The following is a 12072-nucleotide window of genomic DNA, read 5'->3' as shown; positions in this document are numbered from 1 at the left end:
AACACATTTTTTTAGATTTCCAAAAGCTGGAAATACTCAGAACCCAAAATGGACCTGTAGGTTCATGCAGAACCATTTGCCCAATTTCCGGCACACTGTGCTTTGTGAAGACTGTGAGATATGGATTCTACTCAGAGGGTTACTAAGTAGAACAATGCAATTATTGCTGAAGAAATAATGGTGACAGGGCAACCCTAATTTAGATACGAAAGGCAGTTCTGCCAGGCCTAACACCCATGGGACCAGCACAGAAATGTGGGCCTTTGCCCAGGTATTTGTCAATCTGGGTACACTTCAACAAAAAGGGAAGAAATGGCAAAGTCAGGTGTGTACAGTGATCTATCTGTACACAAAACACTGCCTGTCGAGGGTAGCTGAACAAATGCAGGCAGTTACCACACTCGCAAGTACACAGGAACCATAGCAGGTTTAGATTAGAAAAGAATTTACAAAGATCAAAACTAATGGCGCAAAGATGTCTCACTTTCCTCCCCAAACTTCACCACTTAAACTTATTTTGAATGAAAGGAAAAGATTATATCAAATTTCTATCTAGATTTATCAGTGCAATGGCTTGGACTTCAATTTCTAATGCTTTCTAAAAAAATAAAATCCCACAATTTTATGCCCAAACTTATGGATGGATTTATTCTTAATAGTATTTACAAGAAATGTACCACACAGACGGACACACAGACACACACACACACATCTTTACAGTGATTTGGAAAGGCCATGCTGATTGGCTCTTCAGCTGGGTTCTGAAGAACAGGTAAAAATTCTAATTCTCAAAATTGAGGCAGAGGAAAAAGGTTTTCCAGTTGGAGGAATACTATCCAAAAAGGCTGGTAAGTGGATTGTGTTAGAACATTGTGTGGGATACAAGGCTAGAAAGATTCAAGGAAGAATTATGACTAAAATAGAAAAGAAAAAACAAAACATTGCTTTCTATCTTCTTGCCATAAATCTCTAGGAGCAAGCAGCTACTTTCTAGCCTTAATGCCATTCACTAAGTACGTTTTCCGCACAGAGCAAACTTTAGTCTAAGCTATGCAATTCTTTGCTTATATTCTCTCACCTCTTAAGAGAGCATCTTACTGCAACTATCAAAAAGATGTACTCCCAAAAATTCAGATCAGTGCCTTCAGTCAGTAATCTTAACAGATTCATTCTGAAACCTCCGTAACAGAGGAAGCTGAAATGTTCCTATCTTTTCCCCTTGCATTTTGAATTTGTTTGCTGAATCGTACATTACTATACTAAAAAAACTACTTGCAAAAAATTTTATTCTGTAAAAGCCAAGTTTACATTCCTTTATTGCTTTATTTTTAGCAAAACAATATAGATAAGGTCTGTAACAAGAAATTATTTTCCTACATTACACTTTGTCAGCCATGGCTTTAAATCATATTGTGCCAAAACCTCATCTAACATGTCCACTGGGAAATCTCAAGGACACCACAAACTTCCATTTCAAATTGACCTGTGTCCCATTAAAGGCTACTTGGCTTCGGTAATTCTCCCAACAGCTCTACTATCCAAGCCCAAAACAGGTAATTCCCACGTGTTTCTTTTCTCCCATCTGGTCATGTCAAAACTATCTCTTAGAAGACAGATATGCCATGCCTTTCTTCCCATAGTGACTGCCACAGCTCAGTCCCTCTACCACTTAATCTTTTACAATTCTCTTCATCAGTCTCCTTATTTGTCTTTACAATCCACCCTCCCTGCTTCCATCAGTGTTTCACAAGACAAAAATCCAAACTCACATCACACTCCTGAAATCTGCCAGTATGCCACCACTCAAGTGTCTTTCCCTTCACCACTAGGCTCCTGCCTATCTGTCCAACCCCTCACATTATATACCTCCTGCCTTAACTGCCCCCAAACTCCCTGTGGTTTTCACCTGTTCCTTCCAGCCCTCCACCACCACCTCTGTAGAGGCTGTGCAATTGGTTGCAATATTCTGCGGCTTCTAGGCTGGAGATTCCTAACTTAAGGTTTGATTCAGATGCTACTAGCACTAGGAAATTTCTTTGAGAACCTCCTCCTATGATGTTGTTTCTCTCCTTTGGCTACTATAACATTTAGGGCAGCATTTACCTCTATGCCGAATGTATTTCATATTGGTCTCCAGGGTTCAGACAGAGAACTCCCCAAAGGCAAGATACTACTTCTTATTTCTTTATACATCTAAATCTACAACAATATTTCCAGTCTATTATATCTACATTAATATCAAGGACTGGTTGATCATTATCCATTATCAATAATAACCAACTCTGAAAACCAAAACCGGAAATAAGGTTGTCTAACAAGAGTTAATAGTCATACCAAATTCTAACTGCACTCAGGGAAGCTTAATTATGGGGATAATCTGATTGTTCGGTCACATACCAGTTAGACTATTTACCCACACCATGTTTTAGTACGCAAATCAGCTGTTCGGATTGTAGTTTAGTCTAAAAAGGCCTTTCAAAGATTTCCAAATGCCAACGTCGAGGGAAACTTCCAGTAAAACGTATGCTGGATTCATCTTAATGTATGTGTATTTTTAAACTAAATGTGCAAAGACCACTACTAACTTTCATGAAATAGCTTGTTAACAGTTATATGCCCTGCTAACCCTGTCTATGAGCTCTTGAAAGGCAGGGATGTCATCACCTTTTTATTCTTAGCAAACTCCAGGTACTAAGTAAAAGTTTACTGAAATGACAGTTCATCCATCTAAGGTTCTGTTTGAGTTACATGCAATGCACATGAACTGCCAAGTGACAAAGGCAGAAAGCAAGATAAAGTTAATTGAGGTTCTTGGATATGATACTGTTTGACATCAATTCTTTTCACAAGAAACTATTTTGAATATGGCCAATACTCTCTCATGTCCTATATGAAAGAGATTAAAACTTAGTGATTTCAGAAAGACTACCAATGTGAAAGATGTACCTTGCATGGTTATAAAAGATAAAAAATGTGTGTTAGCGTTTTGACTGTGGTTAATACTATTAAATAAAGCCTGTATCCTGAAGAGGGAGGTTTTTTAAGTTGTCTGGTTTCACTTTGTTTCATCTCTGGGTCACGCTACACCCAGGACAAATGTGAGAGAACACGCTAAGCCTTGTTTGTTTGCAGCTGGGAATTATCTACTTAGGCGAATTATTTCAAGTTCCTTTCTGTTCTTCCCAGATGTTTAATTACTTTGGGACCAAATAACTTCAGAAGGTAGTCTTAACAGGGAAAAATCAAATAAGTTAGTATTATTAAGGACTCTAGCAAGTCCTAGGGCTAGGAAATGGGGTAAATATGTAAAATTTAGATACTAGCACACTTAAAGTATCTATACTAACTTGGATGATATACTATGAAAGATATATATACAAATATTCTAGTTTGTTGTTATACTACAGAAAATTGAAAATTGAAACCTGGATGTAGTATATCTGTACTGTACATTTCGCTTCTTTTTAAATCACAGATTCTATGCACTATGAGTACTGCCTAGTTTCTGTATCTTCTACATCCATAAGATTTTAATGTTAACAGTCCCTACTAGAAGGTCATTAACTTATGAAAAGAAATCATTTTTTTTTCTTTTGGTTCAAAAACCAAATGAAAGGATAGGCACATTTATTTCATACGAGTCATACTCTGAACCTAAAATGGAAAGCAAGATTGATATGCACTTAATAACATTATTTCAGGTCTTTGTAACAGAGGAAAAAAAATCATACAAAATTTAGGTATGAGACATCACGTCATTAAAGATAAAGTTGACTAGACAATGGTTTCTATGTTCTATCTAATGAGAAAAATGTACATTTGACTACTGAGACTTAAAGGGTAAAGTAGAATAAATTTCAGACATCTCAGCTCCTTATACTCAACTGTTTCAATTACAAGGACTCAAAGAATAAATATTTTCCCTATCATTAATAACAATAATTCAGTGCTAACACTGGCAGGTTAGTATTGGTGATAAAAACTAGAGAGTGGTTTATCCTGACAGTTTAAAAAATGGGGAATAATTAGTAAATACAAAACTCATGAATTTCAAAAAGAATTAAACATATAAGAATTTGAAACCCACTTCTGTTTCAGAGAGAAATATTCAATAGGAAAATGGATTTCTAATTTTGAATTTCTGGCCCAAATTTGCCACAACATACTAGGAAAAAAATTACCTACACCTCACCAAGCTATTATAAAAACTGATGGCATTAAAAGAGTATATCCAACTCTTTCTCTAGCATGCCCAATGCAACAGAAGGAAGGCAGAGAACAAATGGTGGAAGCCCAAAGGGACAGGCTCAGGGTAGTGCTGCAATCTAAGCCAAAGAAGTTACACATACTTGAAGAGCATGGCCAGCACAGAGTCTTCCCATACACCCTGGTTCATAAACCATCTATTTGAGTTTGGGGCTTTTTTATTAAGTATAGCATTCTATACTTCCTAAGAAAGATGCTTAAAAATATACATAGAAAGACATTAAGAAAAATAAAATTCAGTTATTCAGGTGAGGTATTTGGATTTATATTTAGGGGATGACAAAATGATATTGGACAAAGGATATATTTATATTTAACTCAAAAAAGGCATTAACATGTTCATTTCATCTGTTATAAATTTCAGCCCAATCACTCTTAAATACTTTTGATTCTATGACTAACTGTTAATTACAGACAAGGCTACTCTACCTAGAATGCCACTTGATAACCCTGTATTAAGTTTGCTAGACCAAAGACTCATAACTTAAAAAAAAAAAAAAAAAAAAAAGCAACCATTTACACTTACTAAGAAAAGCAAACATTTACTTCAAATTGCAGTATAGGCTTTTCAATCACAAAAAGAAAGAAAAGAACAGTGATCTGACAGTGGTCATATCCTGTGCAAAAAACTTGATACAAAAACAATAACACAAGGTGTCTGAGCTGCTTACATTGCAGGAAAAAGGAAATACAGTAGCTGAAATATGGCACTCCTGGGAATCAACTTCTAAACCAATAGAATGCCTTTGAAATGATTAAATTTATTTATGTATTAGTAAGAAAGCCCCACCACCATAAATAGTACAATATTTAAAAATTAAAAAAAATTTATATCTATCTAAGATAGATAGTGTATTTGTACTGTTAGACCTCTTTAAGTGCAGAAGGTGGTTCAGGTTTTGCCTTTTTTTTTTTTTTTAATTAAATAACTGCCCATATGCTTTATAAAGTTCCACTCGATTGCAAAAGCCAATTTAAATCAAGAAATATGTTATCAAAGTTGCATAATTTCATTTGGGACTGCCAGCAGGTTAAAGTCTCAAATCAAGTCTTTAACATAACACTCAATGAAAAGTTTAGTCAATGTAAAGTTTAAAAGTTCTCAAATCTTCATTATCCTCTTGAACTTGCCCTTCTAAATGATCCTCAGACTGCAATTCCTAGTTTGCAAATAAAAGAATGCAATATGCATCATACTTCAAGAAAAGACGACGATGTCGAGCTAACATGCTTCTGGGTCTTCTCCCTGCTCCTCTCAACCTTCTTTATAATTTCCGCTACTATGCACACTGAGGAGGTGAGGCCCACAAGAAACAGCAGATCTGCAAGAGAAAATAAGTTGCATTTTATAATTCTTTGAAACGGCTGCAAAGCTTAATAGCTTACATTTTTCTAGCATTTTAACAGAGCTTTCAAAATACTCTGTTTTACAACCATTCCAGGAGGTACATGCAATCAGCCTCAGTTTAAAAATGAGAACAGTTAGGGGCAACCCTCTTGGGTCCCCTCCCTCTTTGGGAGCTTTATACTATGACTCAATAAACTCTGCCACCCACCAAAAAAAAAAAAAAAAAAAAAAGAGGAAAGTAAGGCTCAAAATTGACATATCTGAAGTCATATAACTACGAAAGGCAGCAGTCAGAGAACTAGAACCAAGTGCTGACTACTCTCCCTGAACCATAACCTCATGATCGAACTACTAACAGCAACATTGAGCAAGAGGAGTTTTCTATTTAATAGATCACACAGCCTTTTTAATTTTAATTTGATTGAAAACTGCCTATCTAAAGATTATTTAGGAATTTCTGTCTATTCCATTCGAGAGCCTAGAAGAACTCATCATTTAAAGACCATAACTCTGGGGCGCCTGGGTAGCTCAGTCAGTTAAGCACCCAACTCTTGGTTTCGGCTTCTGTCCTGATCTCATGGGTCATGAAATCGAGCCCCATGTTGGGCTTTGCGATCAGTGGGAGTCTACTTAGGTAGACACACACTTGTGTGTGCGCACACTCTCTCTCTAATAAATAAAATCTTTTTTAAAAATGTAAAAATAAATAAATAAAGACCATGTCTTTACAACAGTACCCACACTATCTCATTCTTATTCATGGCTTGAAAAATTGCAGCTGTCTCCTTAAGACCCCACTTTTTACAAAGAGGGACAAGTGTAAATATGAAATTAAAAAACTGAAATTAAACTATTTCAACTTAAAGGTAAATTGTAACTTACAGCATAAAATACGGTGAGGTGTATAACTTATTTTCACAAATAGCCCGATTAAGTTAAAAACACAAGAATTAAAAGTAGCATTACCACATCAGTCCTCACCCTTACACAGGAAGATTAATTTTTAAATGTACTGTACCATAATACATTTAACACATAGTATATGAAAGAATAACGTCTATCTTCCATATAATCTTAATAAAATTTTCTGCTTTTAGGGTCAGGCTGTTATTTTGTAAAATAAGAATGCACAAATTAGCAAGTAAGAATAGTGAAATATTAGTTTACTAAAATTGTAACTTTAAAGAGAGCAACCTAGTTTTCAGTGAGCTTCAATCTAATTTTTTCTTCATATAAGATTGAAGAGTTGTAAATTATAATTACTATATAACAAGTTTTCATTTGCTATAGTTTAGAATCAGCAACTACAATCTAACAACTGATAACCAAGAAAAAAAATTGGAAGAAAAAAATTTACAAAAAAGTTTTAAAGCCTAGAGTTAGGCAAGTGACCACCCCCCCAAAACTTCTCCAAATGAAAAAACAGAACACACTCCTTTTTCAAATCAACTCACTTTTTTATCTCACTTTTTAAAAGGAAATTTTCAGTAGAACAAATGCACTAGAAAACACAATAATTCACCTAAAATATATAAATTATAAAAAGATAACATTTTCTTTACCCAGTATACTTAAGCTCTCGGTCTGAAAAACTTTCTGAAGTGGAGGAAAGTAAATAACTAATAACTGTCCCATGATGGATCCAAGAACTGCATAGCAGAACATTTTATTACTGCAGAGTCCAATCTCAAATACAGACTTGGTCTGTTGGCAAAGCAAAGAATTCAATTATTATTCCTTGGTCACTCAAACAGCTTCTTTATTATCACAGTCATCACCAATTTTTAATAAACTGGATTGAACTCCACAATGGCAATACCATGACATCTCTTAATGGTTTAACTATTATTTTGGAATAATTCAGATGGAATAAAGGTACAATTTAAAGCGTTTCTCTTTATCAAGAGAGCTTTCTCTACAAGAGTCATGCTACAATAACAACATCAACAAGACCACAGAAGGAAAAGAAACTTACTTTAGCATTTCAAAACATCAGAAATTCCATTTGTATGATTATTTTGCTAACTTATTTCTATCCATTAAAGTAGATAATCTAAAAGCCTTTCTTAAAGAATAGACCTACTTATGTGTGTACCAAAAATGTAAAATTGCCTTTCATAAAACAAAAAATGAGTATTGTAGCTTCTCCAAAACTTAGTCTAAATTAATGACAATTCACTGTATTTGGAAAGTTTCCAGCATGCCAAATGGTAATAGATATAACAGAGGATTTATAAGGTGCTCTAGAATTAAAATGAAGAGTCAGGCCTCAAAATGGAACTAGTTTTCAAGAACAATTATGCTCTGAAAAAGTTCTAGGTTCTAGCCCAGAGCCCATTAATTTTCTATCAAAACACTTCAATCAAGAAAGGCAACCACACCTTAAGATACAACATGGGAAGAAAAGCAAATTTAAAATGTCCTAAGCTCTGACACACTGACAGAACTAATCAGAAAACATTAATATGCACAAAACTGTTCTTGTACTTCTAATAATACTTTCTTCTAAAATGAGACTAATACGATCTTAACAGAACCCATTTGTCCTATACTCTCGGATAATACTAACTTGAACCTATCTTAAAGCTACTGATAACAAGAGAATGGGAAGAAGAAAGACCAGGGGATGACACCTGTGATTTACTTGGATATTCTGGTCAAAGGTAAGGCTATCTGCCCAAATGCCCTATCTCCATTATGACACGTTTGTAGGTGCATGTTTATAAGGAAGGCTGTATCTGGGGCTGTAATCTGTGACGACAAAATCAAGCAAAGCTAAAACCCCACAATCCTTGCCTACTTACAATCAGAGAGAACTCTATCAACTGAATCAGTCAGCTAAGATCACCTAAGCATACCTGGGACCTGGAACTTAGTGCATTGAACATATCGAAAAACACAAAGCACGTGAAGGTCATTGTCGTGTCTCGAGGTGTTATCACATTGTCTCGTAGCTGTCAAGAGGAAAAATGATTATCAGTGGCTGAATTTAATGAACAAATACTGCATGCTTGTAAAAAGGTTAATATTTTCTTTGCTTTAGAATAAAACAGCTTTAGCCTAAGACATAAAACATACAAGCTACCTAAATTTCCTATATGCCATTTAAATAAGTCATTAATGAATAGCTGTAATCTAAATAAACAGTCTTCTCACACACCATATATTGGATATTAAAACAACTTTCTTTTCTGATGAAATACAGTAGCAACAGACTCAGATTTTCTAATTTCTCCCCACATATATTAATTTTTATTGTACTGTATTTTATTGATATCTTTGCAGATTTAAACTATTCTAATAAGTGAATCAGCAATTCTTTTGACCCATAAAGACTGAAATCAAACTATTTTTAAACGTTTTTATTATCATATTTTCCAAAGAGCTCTCCTAACTTTCCAAGCTTCTGTGTAACACACCAAAATAACTGAGTCATACACAATGCACGCTATTAAGGCAGCTTATCCAGTGACTATACCTCCCGCCAGAAGACAAACAAAGTCCCACAAACAATGATTATTGATGAAACAAGTATTTTGAGTATCAGGTTTTTGGTCAAAATGCTGTCCTTCCAGTTACGTGGAGGTTTACGAATGACATCTTTATCCACTGGCTCTACTCCAAGGCTTCAAAACAAAGAGAAAAGTGAATTACTTTAAGGTTTTAAGGTTTGGATTTGTTACTTTTACAATCTTTCTGCTGGAAAGCAACATCTGTGGCCCACTACAGAAGCAAATACTTAGATGCTTACATCCTTCAATACTTTCCCAAAGTCTCTAAAATTGACAACAGAACCCAGGTAATAAAACTAATTCAGGATTTCTCCATTACATCCCATTCTTAGAGACAAAAGCTTACTTTCTGAGGACAGGGACTGTACCTATTCCCTCATCTGTTCTCAACTTAAGAATGGGCATCTAACATAATGTAAAAGCTCAGGTCTGGGACACGTGAATGAATACCCGGAGAGTGTAAATGATACACGCACACATCACAAAATTTATAACAAACATGTTGCTGCATGAATAGATTTCCAATGCTATCCATGAATGAAATCTTAAAACTAATCCTCAAGACATCACACTTTCTTTGTCTTTCTACTAGTTTATGCATAAAAAACCTCTTACCTCTGAGCTGGAGGTCCATCCATAATTATATTGATCCACAAAATCTGCATGGCATTGAGAGGATTAGGAAAGTTCATTAATGTAGCCAATGAGATTAAGGTTAATGCTGCTATACTCCTGTCGAAAAAAAGAGTCATTAGAAACATCTGTCAGCATAGTATAATTCATACTATTTTTATGATATCACTTCTTTAGCATTTGAAAATCTCATTTTACTACTGTGCTTTTAAAGGAAGTCTGTATTTCTGAGTATCCTATGCTTCATTTGTGTGAACATTTTGAAGCTAAAAGTTAAACTTTATAATCCAGAGCATTTAAATAAAGGATTTCAAGATGTTTAGATAACAACAAACAGAGGAAGATTTTAAAAATTTAGTTCAGAATAGCTGTTACAACGTACAGTTAACAGTTTCACCAATATTTGGCAAATGATAACTAAAGAAAAGCGCTTCTACTTTTGGAAAAAGATACCAAGGAAACACACTAAAATCTGACACTCCTTCCTTAGTTATTTCTGGAGCTAGTAAATAAACCACAAACGTTTATATATTTTGATGATGATACAGACATCACCTCTTTATCATGCCATTTTTAATTTTTAGGATAGAATTAATTTTCATTTTGGAAAACTTACATATGAACGACACTCAGAAACAGAGCCCAGAAGCTCCTAAGCATTCTGCTTGAATTCCATTTCTCATATAATTTATCTGTAAGACCCATGGTGACAAACTTCTTAGACACTTACGTGCTCAGTTGGAATCTAACAAAATTTTTAATGTTATTATAAATCCCTTTGCCCTCTTCAATTGCAGACCTGAAATTTAAAATAAAAACTAAATGAGAAATATTATCACACAAAAATAAAGATCCATCTATCCTATAACACTGTAGAGCTAATTCTGAAAACAAATTTCCAACTAATATAACATATGTATCACTAAAAGAAATCTATTATTTTCTTCACATAATTAAGATTAGAAAAAATACAGAAACATTATTCTGGTATGGAATGATAGTCAAGCCTGTGAAGCTAGCTCTATCTGAACTAATTTCAACTACACTATATTAAAATTCTTATTCTTAAAGATATTTTAACATTAAAATCATACACTGTCTTTTTACACAAAAGATAATACTACACATTTATAAGACTAAAATAATGATCTTTTTTACCCCTCCAATTTTCGTTTTCTTAAAGGTACAAGATTCATGCATGGTACGGGGTTAAATTAATGTGTGTCAGGAATTAATAAGATATATAATAATTCTAGAATTTAAGCTATCTATTGCTCCTACACACAATCAGATACGTGCTATAGCAGAACTATATAAAGAATATGGTTTACAAAAATTCATTTAAATTCTTATTTGGGGACGCCTGGGTGGCTCAGTCAGTTAAGCATCCGCCTTTGGCTCAGGTCATGATCCCAGGGTCCTGGAATCAAGTCTCAGGGTGGGCTCCTTGCTCAGCGTGGAGTCTGCTTCTCCCTCTCCCTCTGCTCCTCCCCGCTGTTCATGCTCTCTCTCTCTCTCTCTCTAATAAATAAAATCGCCAAAAAAATAAAAATAAAAATAAATTCTCATTTGATTGAATCTAGGAAAATATGTGTTTTTTAAACAACTTCCCCTTTCCTTCAAGATTTCTATAAAATTCTAAGAATGGAAAGAAAACAAACTTATATGCCTACAAGACCGTGGCAATTCTGAGTCTTGAGCTCCCACATGCTCCACTTTAGGCCACCATGGGTTAATGAATTATGCCAGGCATGTAATTAGCATGAGTCACTGAACGGAGGAAGATTCAGGTTATCTGACAGGTGATTATCAAATAACAGGATCAACTGACCTCCACCTGAACACTGTGCAACTGACATGACCAGGTACCACAGAAGAATCATAAATCAATTAGAAACAGTGGATGAAGAAGACAAAGCTATTTAAACCTAGTAGCTTGTATCACTGACAGCATGGACAATTATAGACATATGGAAATACGTATGGTTGGAAACTTGATTATTTTTATACTTATTGTAAGGCCATGCACATGCATATCTCTGATAGCCTGAATTTATTTAGAATAAAGGCCCCAAGAAGGTTTATTGCTGTACCACTCCACTGGTGGCCAGAAAAATGTGACATCTGGCTACACTCGGTAAATATTTCTTAAATGAATGACTCTGCCATTTATTACATCCTTTCCGTTCCATACAAATAATAGTCCCCAAAACTACACAGTAGTCCATAAATAAGATTAATTAATTCTAGTAAAACAGTTTAGTTCACCCACTGCTGAATATCCTAATACACTGAATATCCCAATTCTCTTCC

At 34.7% G+C, this 12072-nt stretch overlaps 1 protein-coding gene across 4 annotated transcripts in view; it reads right to left on the bottom strand.

Annotated features, from left to right (window-relative positions):
* Positions 1 to 12072, bottom strand: part of ATP2C1 (ATPase secretory pathway Ca2+ transporting 1) — a 166610-nt gene that overhangs the window by 9854 nt on the left and 144684 nt on the right. For all 4 annotated transcript variants that reach the window (XM_045791743.2, XM_045791741.2, XM_045791745.2 and 1 more), the window contains 6 exons: positions 10490 to 10558; positions 9742 to 9858; positions 9093 to 9240; positions 8473 to 8568; positions 7177 to 7318; positions 5464 to 5588 (listed from right to left, as the gene is read on the bottom strand). In XM_045791743.2, the coding sequence (XP_045647699.1) occupies positions 5464 to 5588; positions 7177 to 7318; positions 8473 to 8568; positions 9093 to 9240; positions 9742 to 9858; positions 10490 to 10558 (697 nt within the window). The remainder of the gene's footprint in view (positions 1 to 5463; positions 5589 to 7176; positions 7319 to 8472; positions 8569 to 9092; positions 9241 to 9741; positions 9859 to 10489; positions 10559 to 12072) is intronic.

Source organism: Ursus americanus, chromosome 20 (assembly GCF_024610735.1).
Source record: "Ursus americanus isolate L20-20 chromosome 20, mUrsAme1.1.p, whole genome shotgun sequence".
NCBI classification, from domain to species: Eukaryota; Metazoa; Chordata; class Mammalia; order Carnivora; family Ursidae; genus Ursus; species Ursus americanus.
Note: the sequence above shows the minus strand (reverse complement) of the source record. Positions and strands in the feature narration are given on the sequence as shown.